Source organism: Neolamprologus brichardi, chromosome 20 (assembly GCF_056152115.1).
Source record: "Neolamprologus brichardi isolate AB-2024 chromosome 20, ASM5615211v1, whole genome shotgun sequence".
NCBI lineage: Eukaryota > Metazoa > Chordata > Actinopteri > Cichliformes > Cichlidae > Neolamprologus > Neolamprologus brichardi.
In genome coordinates, this window is record NC_142123.1 from 24,125,825 (window position 1) to 24,145,540 (window position 19,716).

At 39.4% G+C, this 19,716-nt stretch overlaps 2 protein-coding genes across 2 annotated transcripts; one reads left to right on the forward strand and one right to left on the reverse strand.

Moving 5' to 3' along the window:
- Window positions 1–798: 798 nt before the first annotated feature.
- kcnk15 (potassium channel, subfamily K, member 15) lies at window positions 799–3,610 on the reverse strand. The gene is made up of 2 exons (XM_006796487.3): window positions 3,092–3,610; window positions 799–2,846 (listed from the first exon to the last, which is right to left on the reverse strand). Exons 1-2 carry the CDS (start codon window positions 3,381–3,383, stop codon window positions 1,846–1,848), a joined length of 1,293 nt encoding a protein of 430 aa, XP_006796550.1. The 5' UTR covers window positions 3,384–3,610; the 3' UTR covers window positions 799–1,845.
- Window positions 3,611–10,710: 7,100 nt separating this feature from the next.
- On the forward strand, window positions 10,711–19,272 carry ogfr (opioid growth factor receptor). Its single transcript, XM_006796488.3, has 7 exons — window positions 10,711–11,004; window positions 11,526–11,591; window positions 11,689–11,770; window positions 11,909–11,987; window positions 14,458–14,524; window positions 15,471–15,619; window positions 15,709–19,272. The coding sequence occupies exons 1-7, from the start codon at window positions 10,879–10,881 to the stop codon at window positions 16,814–16,816; spliced, it is 1,677 nt and encodes a 558-aa protein (XP_006796551.1). The 5' UTR covers window positions 10,711–10,878; the 3' UTR covers window positions 16,817–19,272.
- Window positions 19,273–19,716: the final 444 nt, after the last annotated feature.

The window sequence follows — 19,716 nt, forward strand, 5'->3', positions numbered from 1 at the left end:
TATAACAGCTGTAATTGAGTGTAATTGATATATTGAAGCTGACATAACACAGAGAACTAAAAAATCTTGATATTTCAAATAAATTTGTCTAATTTTATTCTTGTCTACTGACCTAAAATAAATAAGCCAATGGACTAGGCTGTTTTTTTCTTTATGTAAACCTTATGCCATCTTAACAAATGATGAAGTATCACCACAGTAAGTAGGATTATAAACTTCATTATGGCACCTTTTTATATGCCTTTGCTCAGATATGTTCCAGCAGATAAAGGGAAGTCAACAAAGAGAAAACTGTTTCTTTCGTGCTTATTTTTTTTTCTTTTCTTCTTACCACATATTGAGATGTTCCAGTAGATTAAAAACTGATCAGTGGAAGACAAGTGAAGGAAAATAACTGCATACAAAGAGGAGCAATTTTGTTCGATGAACAATAAGTTTGAAAAAAGTAAAGAAAAAAAAGCCACTCATTTCATGGCCCTTTTCTTTGGTTTAATAAAACAATAAAACAGACATTCACATTGAATACAAATCAAGTCTACAAAGAAACAGCACTTACTTTGCTAAAAAAAAAAAAAAAAAAAAAAAATCATGAGTTTTCCAGTTTCACTAAAAACCTGCTACATATACGTTTCTGTTGTGTGCTACATTCAGATTAGTCCTCAAACAAGCGTAATTTCTTTATATCAGAGTGCAGCAGTGCATCCCACTTCACACCTGCAATGCTCGATGAGTAAAAAGCCACATTTGTCATGTGCTTGGTCAAAGTTCTTTAAGGCTTTTTTAAATATACACATATATATATATATATATATAATGACATCTTTCATCTATGGCATGAAAAAGTGGCCGGCATAGTGTACAGGAACATCTGTGCCGAGTATAACCTGGAAGTCCCGGGGTCAAAATGCGAGATGCCCCCAAGGGTGATGGAGAATGACCGAGCTAAGATCCTGTGGGACTTCCAGATACAGACGGACAAAATGGTGGTGTCTAACCAACCGGACATAGTGGTGGTAGACAAACAGAAGAAGACGGCCGTAGTGATCGATGTAGTGGTTCCGAATGACAGCAACATCAGGAAGAAGGAACACGAGAAGCTCGAGAAATACCAAGGGCTCAGAGAAGAGCTCGAGAAGATGTGGAGGGTGAAGGTGACGGCGGTCCCAGTGGTAATCGGAGCACTAGGTGCAGTGACTCCCAAGCTAGGCAAGTGGCTCCAGCAGAACAACAGCAGAGATCTCTGTCCAGAAGAGCGCAGTCCCAGGAACAGCTAAGATACTGCGCAGGACCCTCAAGCTCCCAGGCCTCTGGTAGAGGACCCAAGCTTGAAGGATTGACCGCCCACAGGGGCGAGTGGGGATTTTTTTTTTATGACATCTTTCATCTATGGCATGAAAAATTAAATTCTCTCCAAACCAGGAGCAAATTCCACTGAGGATTGTTCACATATCTTCACCAAACAGTTATACAGTCATAACCCTCATAGCCAAAATACTTTTGATTAAAAGTGTAGATTAAAAAGGCTGACTTTTTACATCTTTACATGGCACTCGTGCAGTCACCTTTTGTGCTATACATTCTCTTTAGCATGCACTGCACTGTGCCTAACATGCATGCAAAACAGCAGAATCACCAACAGAAAAAAAACAGTGAAAGTAAAGAAAGAAAGAAAAAAAATCCTTCTCGCTTTAGAAATAAAATTATTTTCAATAGCCACAACAGACAACTTATTTACTAAACAGAACCTTTGTCTTCATGCACAAAGGAGAAGTAACACAAAATACAGTGTCTCTGAAAATACTGTTTACAGTTTGTGCAAACACTTTTCCCTCACAATAACGCTCCTTATACTGACTTTCTTCGTAAATGAGGGAACTCCCGGAAACTATGGCCAGGTGAGATCCTGCTTCCTGGCGAAGTTAGTCCAGTGTTGTCCCTGGAACTTGGTGAACAGCCCTGAATCCTGTAGGAAACTGAGTTGTAATAAACAGAATTAACGTGGCAGCCACGATGTTCACTGTGGGACATAAGAGGGCTATCGCAAATCTCTAAACGGTAGCACATGCAGGAACAGAGGGAACTGAGGCTCGACTCCTGTCTGCGTCTGCCTGCCTTTATCTGGAAATGCAACCTGTGCCTGCAGGGGCTTTTTCGTCTTTCCTGATCCACTGGGGAAGAGATGAGGTTGGTGCGACTGGTTCCTTCCTCCATCGGGAGGAAGAGTGTGCTATGGCTGTGCACCATGTCGCTCCTGTTCCTCTCACTGTGGCTATCTCTGCTTTGTTCCCCTAAAACACCAAGGCCCAGGGTCCCATCCAAAAGGCCTCTGTCTCTCTTCATTGAAGCCCTTTCTTGTGCATCCCGTCGCTCATCCTCAGTGTTCATGGTGAGAAAACGGAGCACCACTAAATTAAGAAATGCCCCGATAACAGTTAATCCCACCAGAATGTACATAAAGCTGAAAGCGACATAGGGCGTTTTCTCCTGGAGGTCCTCTTTTTTCTGCAAAGCCACAAAGTCCCCAAAGCCAATTGTGGTGAGTGTGATGAAGCAGTAGTAGTAAGAATGGAAGAAGGTCCATCCCTCAAAGTGGGAAAAGGCTGCGGCGCCCACACACAGTGTTCCGATGCAGGACAAAAAGCCCACCAGGACCATGTTCTCCATGGACACCTCAGTGCGTCGAAAGCCCAGGCATTGTTTCAGCTTATGTAAGAGATAGCGGACAAATGTGTTCATCCTCTCTCCCAGGCTCTGGAACATAACCAAAGTGAGAGGAATGCCGAGTACAGCATAGAACATGCAGAAGATCTTTCCAGCATCTGTTCCAGGGGCTGCATGTCCATAACCTTAATGCAAAGAGATGGAAAATGTAATGACACTGTGACGCATCATGAAGCAACGCTTAGTTGGTAAAACATGGAGCAACTGTCTATTTTTAATCAACACGTCATTAAAACCAAGCCTCAAATATTGCATTCTTGCAGAAAAAATAATGTTGTGCTGTGAATTACGAAGCAAGCAAAGTGACACATCACTCGTCATTTCCAAAAACATAAAATAAAAAAGCAGAAGAAGCCTTACATTGACTTACCAATGGTAGTGATTACTGTTATGGCAAAGTAAAAAGAGCCAGCAAATTTCCACTGTCTCCCGGCGCGATGGGGCTCAGCTTGCAGCACTACTCTCTCGATTTCGCGGTAGTCGTCCTCGGAGAAGCGGTACTTCTTCTTCATTTCGTTGCGCTTCTGCTCCAAGATGCGCCGGCGGGAGCTCTCCGACTCAGACTCCAGCGCGTCAAACACCGCGGCGCCCACCAGCAAGTAGGAGAACATGCAGAGGATGAGCGACAAGGTCCGGACGTTTTGCTTCTTCATTCTCGGCATCGGCACGAAAGTCGGAAGCACGGGCACGGTGTTACAGGTGGTACTGTTCTTCAGCTTAGACTCCACATTGGTCTTGCAGCCTGTTGCGTGAAATGTAATTTCACAAGGGGAGGGTGGGAAAATAACGCCTTTAACTCTTGACTGTGTTATGGTTCAGATGTCTTCTTTGTTTTTAAAACGCGCATATTTTCCTGTGCGCACCGAGAGCTATCGGCTCTCTGCGCCGTTATCTGTTTTAGTGGCCTCAGCTTGCCTTTTCGCATGCGCAAAACAATCACCAATAAAGAAGAAGAAGAAGAAGATGAAGGAAAAATGTTTGTGTATATCTATATAACATAGATATATAAAGCATAGCACAAAATACAAAGTAGTATTTTTCGCGGATGTTCAGTTATATCACATAATGTGTGCAGCAATTTCTATGCCTATTTAATATGAAGAGGTTTGTTCAGCACCATGGACAGCAACCAGTGGGATTTCACATTTGACCTGGCACTGTGACTGCACATACTAAGTGGAGGCTCAAGAGGCTGTGAAGCAGGGAAAAGGTTCAGGTGCGTTTAATATGACTAAAAATCTTTGCAGACACCGAATCTGGGGAACAACATAACCATTAAAAAAAAAAAAAAAAGCTCAAAATTCTAACATCTGGTCCTGAAGTAAGTGATCACCACGAAAGTTAATTAAAATCCATTCAACTGTACAAACATTAAAATGAAAGCCTAATTTAAGCCTTAAATAATAAAAAAAAAATAAACATGTAAAGGTCCTCATGAGCTAAAGACATGGAAACAAATAAAATATCAGGTAAGACAGTGTTTAGAATTCTGGCGTATTGGATTTGTTCTATAAAATAGATCATAGCGAGAAAAATGAAGTAATAAAGATATCAACAACAACAAAATTAAGGAATCAAGTTAACAGTAAAAAATTAAATAAGACTGAAGGAATAAAGTAAATATATATACATAGTTTATCCCAAATTACAATGTGGTCAAAAATACAAACATTCGGAAGTTAAAATTCTGAGAAATACAATCTTAATTCTTTTTTTTAAATCAGTTTCCTTAGAGTGTTACTTCTGTTCATGTGCAGTGGCTAAAGAGGAAAAAAAAGCACTGCTATTGTAGACGCTTCTAGAAATTTTACTGTAGGTGATGCTGGTTGCTATGGTTACTTGTACCAGTTGCACAGACTTGGACTATCAGTGAGGTTGACACTAATAAGTTAAGAGTAATGATCCAAGCCGGTTTCGTTAATAACGTTGTCACTGCATCACAACATAAATTATCATTATTTAGACCCTTTTTTTAAGTTAAGCAAGAAGAATCCTCTGTATGTCAGTACAGGGCAGCAGCAGGTGGATTATTGTGTGTGCTTTTGTTCTTGTCAAACAGAGCAACCTGCTCTCCGTGGTCCTGTTTTTGTGGCAAAATCAGCGCACTTACATCCCTGTTTTGATTCAAACCAGCGCTCCATAAATCAATTACATCTCAGCTGATAAGAGAGGAACACAAAGCCCCAACAGCCACCCATCAATCCAGACAGCTTGTATTCACATCGTTTTCAAAGCCCAAGGACCTGGAACAAAGCGAGAAGGCCCATCAATCCCCACAGAGTTGAAGGATAAGTGTTTAGACTTAAACAGAAGCTTCATTAATCGAGTTATACCTGTTGCCTGTTTTCTCTAAGGTGTATTTTATTATAACCCCGCAGACCTACAAATTAATATGTCAGGAAAATATTAAGTAGACTATGGTGAGGTCATATTTATACACATTCAGCAGGATGCATTAGAGGCAGTGTTTTCCTTTGTTCCCTAAACAGTACTTGTGTTTTGCTTTTTTCAATCTAATATTTATGATACTACAGTATGACACATCACGATGAAAACTTGAAATCAAGTAGTACATGTTCAAGGGCTGGATTATACTGTGTTTGTGTCCATATTCATTACATTAATATTAACTTTCTGACAGCTGCCACATGACAGCTGGTAAGTTTATAAGGCTATATTATTTGTGGAGAAAAATGTGAACATAAACAGCTATGCTATGCAGAGCTGTGCACTTTCCACGCACAGCATTTGCTATTTTTTGTTTTTGTTTTTTTTTTATCTCACAAAGTCAGTTACACCCACAGTGCATGTGGTAATTGGTAAGTGTATGCAGATTTTGCAAAACCTTGTTAAAGCTGCACATGGCATGCAATGAAAAGAGGACCTCATGCCTGAAGGCCCTTTTTTTCCCCCACTAAATAAAACCCATCTGTCAGCTCTACAACAACAAAAATGCAAATCTGTCAAAATCCTGGAGGAGAGATTGTAAAAATTAATCTCCTCTACAAAAAAAGAAAAAGAAGAAAAAAACTTTTAGGGTCTTTTTGTTTAACAGGCTGCAAGGACAGAAGAAAGAAAATTATCTAGGGAGAATACGTGTGATGCAAGAAGCAGCTAGACACAAAGACACGGACAGCTGTGGGTTTTTGAATCGAGATAATGAATTTCTTGTTTCTATAGCGTGGCGATTTAGGACGGCAAATAAGAAATTGTAGCAAAAAATCTAAATCAGATTGCTTGACAGCCCGGACGTGTCATACTCTAATTTCTTTATGTCTTATTAAATATTTAAATTATGACCCTTAAAAGAAAAAAAGATGCTGACATAACCTTCTTATATAAATTCTGTATGTGAGAGCTGTGTCACAATGAATTGATTGAGCAGAAGTCACATCAGTTAAATCAGTGTCAGCACAGTATAACATACTGTCTTTATCAGTAAAGAAAATACACTGCAAGAATCAACAGTGTGTTGATCTATATATATATATATATATATATATATATATATATATATATATATATATATATATATATATATATATATAGTGTAAGTCTAAGTTTTTATTGCAACAGCAGCAGCCAAAACAGACACACATAGCCCAGGTATGGAAATAATCTGCAGAGTGATCTGAAATTAAATTCTTCAGCACTTGCTGAAAACTTAACTGAAAGAATTTTATCACAGGATAACAATCAAAATATGAGCTTTTATTCAGGGTACTCTGCACCGTACGCTGCTTTCTTCTTGGAGGTAAGCTGAATCTCCTAAAAATACTTGCACTCTACAAAGTGACACAAGACCAGCATTAAAAATATTTGACCTGTATCTCAAGAGAGGAACACAGCAGGTAAGAAGGCAACAGTAAGGATTATCCCCCTGGATATGTCTCTAATTTACAGTTATAACAACTGCTGGGGTGTAGCAGACACACAGGCCTTTGTGCTGTACACAAGGGAGACCTAGGGTTAAATGCATAACACAGACTATTTGATCATACCTGATTTCATCAGTTCTCTTACTTAATTAATTCCAAAGGGAAATTACACATGAAGTCACAGTCTATGCAGCTCTCCAAGAATAGTTTTGAAGAAATACTCTGAATGTTCATCCTTCAGTCTGTGACTCCTGTCTGATATGAGAATTGATCTTTTTTTGGCAGCTCTCTTTTTTTCTGTTCTTACTCTTCGCTTAAAATGAATAACTTTTCTTTCCTCTGTGTGCTTTATCAGAAGTTAAACCATTTTTGTGAATTCTGTACCGCAGGTGTAAATGCATACTATTGATTCCCATTTTCCCAGTTCCCTGAAATAAAAGCACCCAGATATGATGAGACTGAAAAAAAATATGACTCATGGTAATACCTCTGTAAGGCTTTCACTGTTAAACAGCTGAGGGAGATATGGATTCTCTTTTTCCACAAAGTCAGGCACCAAGAACTAAAGATGTTCAATAAAGGTTGAGCTAAATCTTCATTTCCTTTGTGAAAACCTAAAAGGCGTCAAACATTTGTATTACTCTTGATGGACACTTTATAAATTGTGCCCTTTGACACTTGAAGCACAGAGTTCTTAAATGGCCAGCGAAAGCATATTTTGCACGTAATTAGGATTTGGATTTATTCTGATAATATGCAGTCGATACATTTTAACACACAAAGTCTGCACATCATTTGATGACCACATTTAATGTCAGAATTATTATAACAGCAAGGTCATTATTAAAGTTAATGCACTCAAACTTAATCTTTCAGTGCTCCATTAACATGTGTAGAATACACTGCATAAATGAGTATGTAAATGCTAAATATAATTATATTCAGATGACATAAATAAATTAAATACTACATTTTAAAATGCTGAGACTGGGTTTTTATCAGAGATACAGGGTGTGTGCATAAAGGCACACATTTTTCAACATTTACATTATTTGTATGAGGAAAGAAAGGAAACAGAAACAGCTGTGTATTAATGATATCAACTTGTCCAAAAGACACATTATCTTCTCCTCATTGTAAGACTTATAATGCCTGGCTAACCGTAGTAAAGTCAACAACTGGCAATTAAAATAAATACATACACCATGATTGTGCCCATTTGAAACTTTAATTGCTGTAAACCATCCACACAAACGTCATAGAGCCACTAGGTCCTTATTAGTAGGTTTTCAGATGGGTTTTCAAAAGTGACTGTGTGCATTTGTCCTATGCTTTAAGATGTAAGATCATTAAATAGCCGCTGGTAAACAAACTATGAGCCATGCAGGGATCAAGAGAAACACATAAATGTCAGTGTAGTCTGGCATGAGCTGTGTGCCTGCTTATGTTGGACGTGTTGGATTCTGTTGAGCAAAAAGGGAGCAAATTAGCTAAAACAGTTTCTGTGCAAACTTTGCTCCACTCTACTTTCCACCAGGTTTCATGAATTTCAGCTTCATTTTGCATAATCTTGCTGAAAAACAGACATGTCAGGACTAATTATGTACCTCCAGCTGCTAAGCACCTTAATTACTTCCTAAAGTTACCAAACAGGAGTATTGCAACACAATAAAGAAGAACTTGCAGATTGATCACAAATGGAAATATGACCATATATACTACTGATAAAAGTGCTGTTGCCCAAGAAAATCTGTGAAAAGAAAGTCTTGCATGCATGTGAATAGGAATTTCTTTCACTTATGTATTAATCACGTTATTGTAATGCCTTGGTGCCACTGGATTTTAACATGTCTGACACTCATACTTAAGACAAATGGAAAGGGGTGTAGTAAGGATGTTGGGGAAAACAGGACAGGAACTCCAGAGGACCAGTCTTTTGTCTCTTCAGGACTCTGGGAAGTAGCAAGGGAGTGTGAACCTTAAGGTGTGAAACAGCTGTGTACTGCCTTTTGTTCCTGGAGAAGGTATTTAACTGAGAGCCATGCTAGGCTCAGTGAGACTCTGCTGACCGTCTGTCCCGCGGTCATGCAGGGACTTCATCAAGCTTGGTTGTATGTTGTCTTTGTGTGCTTTGATTAAAGAATGTTAGCTATCGCTCACCGCTCGTCTGCAGGCTTTATTTAAGTGGAAAACTTCCACAACACATGCCTTTATGTTTCTGGATGGCAGTGCAACAGATTTATTGAATTTGGGGGGGTTTTGTGGGGGGTTTTTTTATAATTTCTAGTTAAGTAAATTAGTTTAAAATTGGCTTAAATATATGGTGCTTTTTGCAGAAGTAGCCACAAATGTTCAGCCAGTCCAGGTGTCTTCTTGTTCTGTTGCAGATGATCCTTAATTCCAACCACCAGCCTGTTGCCGGAAGCTCATAGTCAGAAGGGGTGGCAAGGGTTAGGCGTTAGATTACTATCAAATCTCTGACAAACACAGCTAGATGGGCTTACATGCTTTTTCTAATCTCTGTGTAGAGCTTCTCATCTGTACTTAACTCGCTGGGGGGGGGGGAAAGGCGACAGAGAATCTGTTTTATGAGGCAGAGGTACTAAATAGCAACAGCAAATACTGGATGCCTGCAGAGCCCTCTGGTTTCCACAGTAACTGAGACCAAAAATAGTAACCCACACCAGCGGCTATTCAACACTGAATCCCCTGTGATAACACATGATTCTATTTATACCTTCTAATGCTGAAATACTGGCGTCTCGTATAAATAACTCTGTCCAATTACTGTCAAAAAATGATATAATGGTCCAATTATAAGTTATCACCTCTTAATCCTTGTTTATGCTGCAGGTTCTTATTGTATGAAACCTAAGTGCAAGTTATTAGACCGTTATGCTGAAGATATTGCACGAAGGAAAATACACAATCATATAACTTGTCAGTGTGCATTTTCTGGCATCAATTAAATAACTGGTTAGTAGACAAAAAATGTCATGATCTAATTGATAATGTCATTTTTTTTAAGCTGAAATAATAAAACAAAGTTGCACTGTTTAATAACTAGTAAAAGATTAACTTGGGATTTTAGGCTGTTGGTCAGACCAATATTAATAGTAGTAAGTGATATCATATCACCATAAGAAGGTTCCCAGTTTTCAAACTTCCTGGTTTGCAGAGGGATTTTTGTGTGGGCTCTCATGCCTGCAAGGGTTTCCTCCTACGGTCCAAAGACATGCTTGTTGTTATGTTAATTGGTGGTTCTAAATTGGCTGGACTGTTGTGTGAGTGTGTGTGTGGTTGTCTGACTTGTTGTGTGATATACTGCCCCCCTGCCCCAATGACAACAGGAAAAGTGTGCATCCTTATAGACAGAATAACTCCTTCCTGACCCAGAAGTAAATGGCTTTGTGAGTGAGTAGGAAATTGAAAGATTGATTTTTTTTGTTGCTATTGCTCAAAAATATATATAATAATCAAGATTGCAAATAACTGCTCATTTTAAGCAAACCTTCACATTTATAAAAGTTGCCAGATCACTATGTGCATTGTTGGATTTTTGACCTTCCTTTAATATCTGAGACATTTAGCTACCAGACTACAAATTAAATGAGACAATTAGTAGACACATTTTAGGTTTATTGGTCTGGTTAGTTTTCCTATTTTTATATCGTTTTTCTTTATGTAGAGCTGTTTTTTTCTTTTTCATTAATGCGTTAATCAGTCCTCATCTCTCATTCTTGCCCTGTTGCTTCGTTATTATATAACAGTAAAGTGAAAGTTTTTTCTGCATTAAAGATATGCTGTCTGACTCAGCTGGTTTGCGGGTTTTAATACCGCCAACCAGCTCAGTAAGCTGATGTCTTCGGGGTGTATCGGAAAAGCGCGTTGCTAATGAGTATATTTAAAAACCCAAACGATTGCAAATGACACCAAAATGGAGTTAGATTTATATGAAAACAATTACTAAGAGAGAGTTTTAGCAATACATAGCTTCCAGAATTAATAAATATAAAATATAGGTGGATTAAAGTGCTAGTAAACGTAGTTAAGTCACATGGTTGATTTTTAAGTGAAGCTCCTGAAGGCAGCACTAGGACTGCAGCCGCCAGCGAAGCCGCTATCTGATGATGGTAGACCTGAAAGACGGATGGTCAGGGCCGTCCTCGTCTAACCTGAACATGCAAGTGTAGCTTCGTTCAGCAACGGTTGCAGCGCTAAACCAGGCTACTCGACAATTTAGCCTTAGCTAGTCGCATATATTTTTTTTTATTAAAGCATGGAGGACGATTGTGTTTGTGAGTACGACTCCACCTGGGACACAGAGAGTGATGGAGACGACCCGGCCGGAGAGAGCCAAACCCGTCGGTCAAATCAAGACAAAAACAAATCGAGCTGGGCTTTAGTACGTGCTTTTATTATTACTCAGCCAGAGGACAAAGGACAAAAAACCCTACTGTACCTTAGTGTAGCTCGTTTCTTTTACATTCAATGCTACGTTTTCTGTTGCCTGTTGTGGAAAGCTAACATTAGCTTTACGCATCACTGCTGCGACTTTGCTAACTAGCCTAGCTCGCTGCTAGTTTACTTTTTAGTTGAAAATCGTCGTAAATGTTTACTTTGGCCTGCTCACAGTTAGCAGTAGTCTGTGAGTCATAGTTAGAATGGAGGAGGAATTAATTAACATCTAGACTTAATTCATTGTAACAGTGGGAATTTGATTAACCCGACCTTATATGGCAACTCCTATGACGTTATCAGGAACAGCATAGGTCGTGACACAATTATTAATGACCCCTTGATTTGTAGTATATCAGTTCAGGTTGTTTATACTTTTAATGCAATACAATGCAAGGCCTGCATTTTAATTTGTGAGACGCCTGATGCATATCAATGTATTCTATTATGCATGCTTAATATTTGCAGTGGCACCACACGCCCAGAAACATGAGAGCAGCAAAGGACATGCAAAACTACAGGAGAGGATACCCCGTAAGTTACACCTCAGCTCATCTCTTAAACAAAAAAACAAAAAAAACCGTGCTCATAGCTGAAAGATGTTAAAGTCTCCTTTATTCTGTTTGGACAGAATCTTGCAGACGAGGAGTGCTCAGAGGACAAAATGAACAATCTGCAGTTTTATCTCAATAAGTTTCCCTCTGCTCCTGATGGTAAAATACTCATATGTTTGCATATATATATATATATATATATATATATATATATATATATATATATAAAATATTTGCTGTATGTGTGAAAGTCGTGCTTGTGGTGATGATACCAATATTTTGTCTCATTTGTCGCAGATATCTACATTGAATCATTTCTTAAAGAATGGAAAAACGACTACAAACGGCTGGAGAGAGTTCACTCGTACATCCAGTGGTATGTACTGTTTGACACTTTGAACTTTGTACTTTAGCCATATCCAGCCTAACGGCAACAGAACTGACCACAGCTTACTTTTGCCATCTTGATGAACTTGTAGTCTGAAGCCTGTTAGGCATACACATAAACACATTCACTCGTTTCTCATTTTGTACTTCCTTTATTCCTTGCTTCCCCTCCTCGCAAACAGGAAGAGACATTCTTAATTCTCAGTGGGGTTGATTAAATAGGACATGAGCCACACTTGCATTATTTTCTGTCATTGCCCAACTTCTGCTTTATTTTATGATGTCAGATGTAACTGTCTTTTTTTGTAATTTTAACTAAAGCTGGTTACACAGTCTACTGTATTTAAGTAACTAACACTACTCATGAATACTGATTGGACTAGTTGTTTGTAGCATCCTTCCGTCTGTGCTGTGCAAAAGTCCTAAGTCACCTGTCATTTCTTTATATTTTGCTTTTAAGGAGACATAGTTAGAGCAGGACATCTACTAATGAGAAGGCTGGTAGTTTGATCCCTGGGTGTTCCAGTCTGCATGGCAAATATCCTTGGGCTGGATACTAATCTCCTAGCATCTATCAGAGTTTGAATCTTAGATAAAAAGCACTTAAGCATAGAAAAAGTGTTTGTGCAAATGAGACATTTTGCGCTCTGAGTGCTCCGGTAGAGTAGAAATAATATAAGAATCAGTCTATTTGTTAAGCCTAAAAAAGCGTCTACTTCAAGGGATGATCTACTGCTGTCTACACATAGCAGACAACTTAGCAAAAAACCAATTTGAATTGTATCTGTAAGCACTTTAATCCTCACAGCCTGTCACAAAAACAGATTTTTTCCTATTTCTTTTGTTGAATCTAGGGGAAAAGCCAAAAATACTAATTCGAAAGGCATAAAACTGTATTTTTGCAACAAACAAAGAGAGCTATTAGCCAGAGGCCTGGCATATCTTCACATAGTGTGCAGTGTGTGTGTGTGTGTATATTTTTTAAAAACAAATTGGAAGAAACTGGACAAGTGAAGGATACAGTAGGAGGTGAACTATATCATAAAAGTATGCCTTTACAAAATATGAAACAAGTCTAGCAAAGACCTGGCGCAGGAGATGCATCTGGTGCTTTGGTTGGTCAGTCTATTGTCCACTGAAACCTTATCAGAAACGGCCTTAGTGAAAGGGAATTGGGGAGAAAAGGCTGAGGTATGCCAAATTACACAAGAACTGCACTGAAAATCAATGGCAATGGGTCTTAAGGTTCAAATATGTCAATATGTATGGAGGAGTTAAGGAGACAGACTCGATGGTGAGTGTCTACAGCCGTCTGCAAAATACAGTGGAGGCTGTGTCATGGTTTGGGGCTGCCTTTTTAGTCAGTGCTGTTAGCGATGATTTTAAAATTCATAGGTGGATGATTGCAGAAAAGTACCCTCAGATTTTGATCCACCATAAACTACCATCTGGAAAGAGTCTTACAAGCAACGCATTCATTTGGCACCATGATCCCAAACTCAGTGCAAATGCACTAATGGCGTACCTGGATAGCAATTGTAGCGGAGCACTATCAGTCATGTTTTGGCCTTCCCAGAGGCTGGACATCATTGAAGCAGTGCAAGATCATCTTTACAGAAAACTGAAAAGGCAAGAAAGAAGCCTGGAAAACTATTCCTGAAGACTACTTAAATAAATTACAAGAAAGTTTGTTTATATACCAGATGCTGACTGTCAAAAAACTCAGCTTTTGCTTTTTATATACTGATTTTCCATGCATGTTTTCACATTTCAGTAAATCGCTAACACCTATTTTCCTAGCAAAATATAAAGAAATAAGGGCTGACTCGAGACTTTTGCAAAGTACTGTATATTCCAGCTGCGTGCCTAGGACACACCTGTACAACCTCAGTTATAGCTACATCGATACGCCTCTGTTCTCCTGACACATTTTAGGATTTGAGATATTTTTGAGCATGGAGTACTGAGATCGATTTCCAGATCACAGGCAGGAGGATTGAGGAGACGGAGAAATGAGAGAAGCCTACGCTCTACATGTGCACAAGATGTCAAGTAGCAAATGCTTTTCCACATCCATAGTGCATACCAGAAATAGATGGAGTGTTCACAGTGGGAAAAGAATTGTTACATATACCCTTTCCTTTCGTGGCACGTTAATAGTTTTTACATTTGTTACTGTAAACTGCCAAAAGATAAATGTTAATACACTGAAGGATGTCACGTTTGTTTACACAGTGGTGTTTTGTTTAAAAATGTTTTTAAGAACGAGGCAATTTATGAAATTATAGCATATGCATGTTCTTTTAAAGTATTGGATGAAGGCACTAGAATATATTATATTTGGGTCATAAACTGTTCACAGGGACATGTGGCATCAGCACCACTGAATTAAAGTGTCGCGTCATTAGAAGTTAATTGGTCTTCTGTTGTTTCTCTCTTGAACTGTCTGCTGTTGCAAGGCTGTTTCCACTGCGAGAACCAGGGGTTAATTACATGGCTTCAGAACTTACCAAGAAGGAAATTGAGGTAAGTGCAAAATGGAAAGCGCTCTTACCAAACAGTAGCAGAGTTGGTCAACAGTGACTTTCTATCACAACACAAAGCAACTGAAAAAGAATTAAGGTTAATGCCATAAAGTTGTCAAAGTCCAAAGTCAGAATGAAATGAAGTCTATTGAATCTGGACTGGAACTGCCAGGTTAAATCAAGCAAAAGACTGCTATAGTTTTCCTAAAATTACTGTCTTGGTCAGGTACTCTGACTTCCTCCCACAGTCCAAAGACATGCAGTTAGGTGGGTTACGTTAACTGGTGATTCTAAACTGACCGTTGGTGTAACTGTGAGCATAAATAGTTGTGTCTCTCTGTTAGCCCTGCGACAGACTGGCGACCTGTCCAGAGTGTACCCCGCCTCTTGTTCCAGCCCCCCAACCCACTTTGTTTTACCATTAACTGTGAAACAAAGTCAGTTTGTTGGACAGGTTAAATTTCTTATGTTTTCCATAATAAGTTCATCACATATAGTAATGTTGGCTGTTTGGTCGGTAACTATTCCTAAAAAAATGTAGCATGGAGAAATGTCAGTGTCTACAATATGGCTGCATGTTGATGCATTGGTTTTATCACTTGGCTACAGGTCTGTTGGTGTCTCCACAGCCAAATTTATTTAACTCTTTAACATTGTAGGGAACCAAAAGAGCAAATGCAGTGGCTATATGCATGTCACTAGGCAAGTTCTACGAGTCTTTCAACAGCATGTTGAAAAAGGAAACAAAATATATGTGATGTAACCTCTTTGCAGCATTGTGGCTTTCCTGCATCTAGGAGTGCCCAATAAAAGGTTACCGTAGAGGTCAAAAGGTCAAATAAGATGCAACACTGAAAATTTGACAATTTCATTTCATATTTGATACAGTTCTAGCCAGTAAATCTATTTTCCTTTTTTTTTTTTAATGCGCTGTAAATCCTCACCAGGCCTTCAAGAAGAACGAAGATGCCAAAAGGCGACTCGTCGAGTCCTATGAACTCATGTTGGGTTTTTATGGAATCCGTTTGGTTAACAAAGAGACGGGTGAAGTGAAACGTGCAGAAAATTGGAAGGAGCGCTTTGGAAACCTGGAGCGGTAAGTATTATTATTCTCATGTCAGTAATTTCCCGCATATGTAGTTGTTGTTTTTGTGATTACAGCTTCAACTGCCTTGTCTTTCGCAGGAATATGCACAACAACCTGCGGATAACTCGCATATTGAAAAGCCTCGGGGAGTTGGGCTTTGAGCACTATCAGGCTCCTCTGGTGCGCTTCTTCCTGGAGGAGACTCTGGTCAAAAAGACTCTGAGCAGTGTTAAACGGAGCGTGCTCGACTACTTTCTGTTTGCTGTGCTGGACAAGCATAAACGTCAGGAGCTTGTACGCTTTGCTTACCTTCACTTTGAGCCAAAGGATAAGTTTGTGTGGTGTCCCAGAAAGGTTCAGAAGCTATTCAGAAAGGCAGAGAAGAGACCTGACACTATAGGGAATGGTGATGGAAAGGAGGAAGTCTTTTCACGCGTTAAAGGCAAAGATGGAGAAGCAGCCCTGCAACAGAAGGAAGATGGACTGGATAGTGTTGCAAAGGCTCAGAAAGGAACTGTTAAAACTGCAGTTAAGGACAAAAGCAAACCATCCGAGGCATCCCCTGAGCCTAAACCAGAGTCTGAGGTAATCGAAAATGGAAGTGTGGAGACTGAGTGTAATAATGAAATTTTGGGTAATGGAAATGACTCCTCAGATGATGTTAATGAAATGGAACATTCGCCCAGTAACGACACTGTGACAGGGAAAAGCGAGTCCTGCGCAGACAGTGATCTGAAATCTACAAGTAACTCAAATGACCAGGATGGAGACATCAATATGCAAACAGAAGAGGATGTAGAACCTGAAAAACCACCGAAGAAGAAAAGAGAAGATAACAAGGTGCTGCCAAGCAATGGCCTGGCTGGGGGCTTAGCCGGTGGGCAGATAGAGGAAAAAGCTGTTCCTAGTAAAGCCACTGGTCAAACAAGCCCGTCAGTGCAAACTCCTCATAAGACTTCAAAACACTCGCCCTCTCTGTCTTCAGAAAGGGAGGAAAAAATCCCTAGGACTGATTTTAATCAAGTGCCACATAAAAAAGAAGCAGACGAAACGTTGCAGGACACTATGTCTGCAACAAACGGGTCACTGATGAAAACCGACAACGGTGTGGATGAACAGACAAATGGGAAGGAACCCGAGGATATTGACATGGAATCGAACCCCACGAGCTCAGACCAGAATGTGGGGAACTCATTAATGAACTGATGGACAAAGTTCAAATTAAATTAAATGGAAAAAATGTAATATAGGGACAAAGTATGGCTTAAAATCTTTCTAGGCCTTATTTCTACTATATTTAATGTTAAGATGTTAACTTTGAAGGACTATACAGCTATCAGCCACAACATTAAAACCACTTTGAGGTTGAAGTAAATAGCACTGATCTTACAGTTTCTGCGGCGAAACATTACGTCCTGGCTTTTATATATTTTGACACATATTACCTACCTAAACATTGTTATAGAACACGTACATGCCTAGTTGATGTACTTCCTCACCCAGCAGGATACGTGACCCAACACACCACAAAAACTGCTCAGGAAAAATGACAAATCACCCATAGTGTTGACCCAATCAACACCAATGTCCCCAGAACCCAATCCAACATGCCAGACGGAGCCCAGACCATGAAGGACCCAACTCTCAATGATCAGGACCCAAACATCTTTATGTCAGACACCACCAGACTGTGTACATGCCTTGGATGAGGTTGGTCAGAGCTGTTTGGTGGAATGAGGAGGACCTGCACAGTGTTATGTAGTTAGTTGTAATGTTGTGGCTGATGGGTATATGAATTGATTAATTTGTTAAATGTGGGACCGGATTCGACTCTTATTTCTACATGGCCATCAGACAATATTAAAGGATAAACACGCCGTATTGTATATTTTTGACTTTTAAACCAATCCCAAAAAAAGGACCAAAGCGTCACCAAAGTGTGTGATTAGTTACGCCTCAGTCACACTGGCCTAGAGACCGATTGGCAACTGCCTGGCAACCAGTGGTTTCTATAGGAAAATTAGTATTGCTTGACCAGTTGCAAGCAGTTGCTTTGAAATTGTTCATGAAAGGCCCACTTTCGTGAACAAGGGGGACCTAGAGACCCCCTCTGGTAACCAACGGTCACCAAAGGGTAAATTTGCAACAAGTTGATGAGTGGTTGCAGGAGGTTGCTTGCTGTTGCTCAGGGAAGCTGGTGGCAGAGAGATGTACAGTGCTGCACCAAAGGTTTGCGTGCGGGTGCTTTGGTCACTAGCAGGTTGCTGCAGTCGCTAGTAGTTTGCATGGATGACGCTGGCTTGCAACGCAAAATATAGAACATTCGCCTTTAAAGTAACAGTTGTGCCTTTTTGATGCTCAAACCAACAAGATGCAACTTTTACTTTGATACAAACCTTCTCAGTTTCTGGTGTGCTAGCACCCAAAGCAGTCACAAGGAGTTCTTTGATGCCACCACGCTCTTTACAACCAATTTCCCACAGCAACAGTCAGCAACTGTTCACCAACCAGTCAGGTAATATATATTTTTCCCTAGAGGTCAGGCTGGTCGCCAACCGGTCCCTAGGCCTGTGTGACTGAGGTCTTAGACGCTGAGTAATTTAACCATGTCATCTGTAGCAGTGAGTTCAAAGCAAATTCCAATCTAGAGAAGATGGTAAACTTCAAAACAGGTCAGGGACCTGCTTGATTTTTGGGTGGGATTTTTTTTTTTTTTAAAGGCTGAGTTTTACAGTTGAGAAGTAAGGTTCAAATAGTGGTATACTGTATGTTATGTACAGTAGCAGGAGAGTGTCTGGGGGATTGAAATTGTGGGTCACTAATGCATTTTCAGTATTTTTAGAATGACAGTGGAGCTCTCTGGCACCTAGAGCCCGACTGCAATATGCAAGTTGGATAAATGTGCTATTTTCGGTCTTCTGCTTTTTGTCAACAGTAAAAATATAGAATATGGCCTGTCTTATCCTTTAAAGTCGTTATGACTAAGACTGTCAGCAACAGATACTTAATAATTTTGCAGAATTCATAAAGTACTATTATTACTGAATATCAATGAAATGACATTTTCAGCGTTTTTAACACCTTAATACTTTGAATTTTGAACATTTTTTTGCACTGAGAAATAATTAATTTGAAGAACTTTTTTCCCTCTTTGAGGTGTGTGTGTGTGTGCGCGTGTGTGTGCGCGTGAGAGTGTGTGAGAGAGAGAGAGAGAGAGATTCTTGTGTTTCTGCTGGATCCTGCTGTTAAAATGGAATTAATACTCTGTATCATTTAAGTTATATTTCAGTAGTGTTGCACAGTCTGTATGTCTCCATGCAGATTTGGGAGGTAGACTTTTGAACAGCTGAAATCCTTGCCAAAAATGTGATAAGACTGGTTGATTGTACAATGTGTAATTCTTTGTGGCAGAATTGATAAAGCTTTGGATATAATTTAAAGTCTGCTGTATGTTAATTTGAAATGGGTACAGTCTGTGAACTTACAAGCCAGGGTGATTATATCGATGCATCTTTTTATATTTGCACTTAATTTCCACTGTTATTGTTCAAGTTACTGTATTTGCAAAATGAAATGGTTATGACTTTATATATTCCTTTTTTTCCCTCCTGACTAAATACCTGGCCGTTAATGAAGCAGAATAAAGCTGTACTATTTTCTGATTATTTTTCGAAATGCATTTCTGACGTCGGAGTCCAGATTTTGTGTTAAAATTGCATTTCTTAAGAACACACCAAGATGGCAGACAGCATTTGCACCAATTCCCAAGACCCTTGCTTTTTCTGTGAAACTGTTATGTAGTCTGAAATATGAGTTGTTTTTAGTATACAAATTTGCCTGTGTGAAAAGATGTGACTCAAAGCAGTGACAAGAAGAAAAAGGATGGATATTGATGCACAACAACTTGTTCAGGACTCAGGAGCAGTGTGGAGTCGAGGGCGTAAGGGAGAGCTAGAGGTACACACTGCTGGAGTTTCAGCATTGTGTTTATGTCCAGCCTCAGTTGTTACATATACCCTTCCCCTCTTTGGAATATTAGAAGTAGCTCTAGACAGACCTCAATGCAATATTTTACATTTAAATTACACAAAACTTGCAATGTGTCA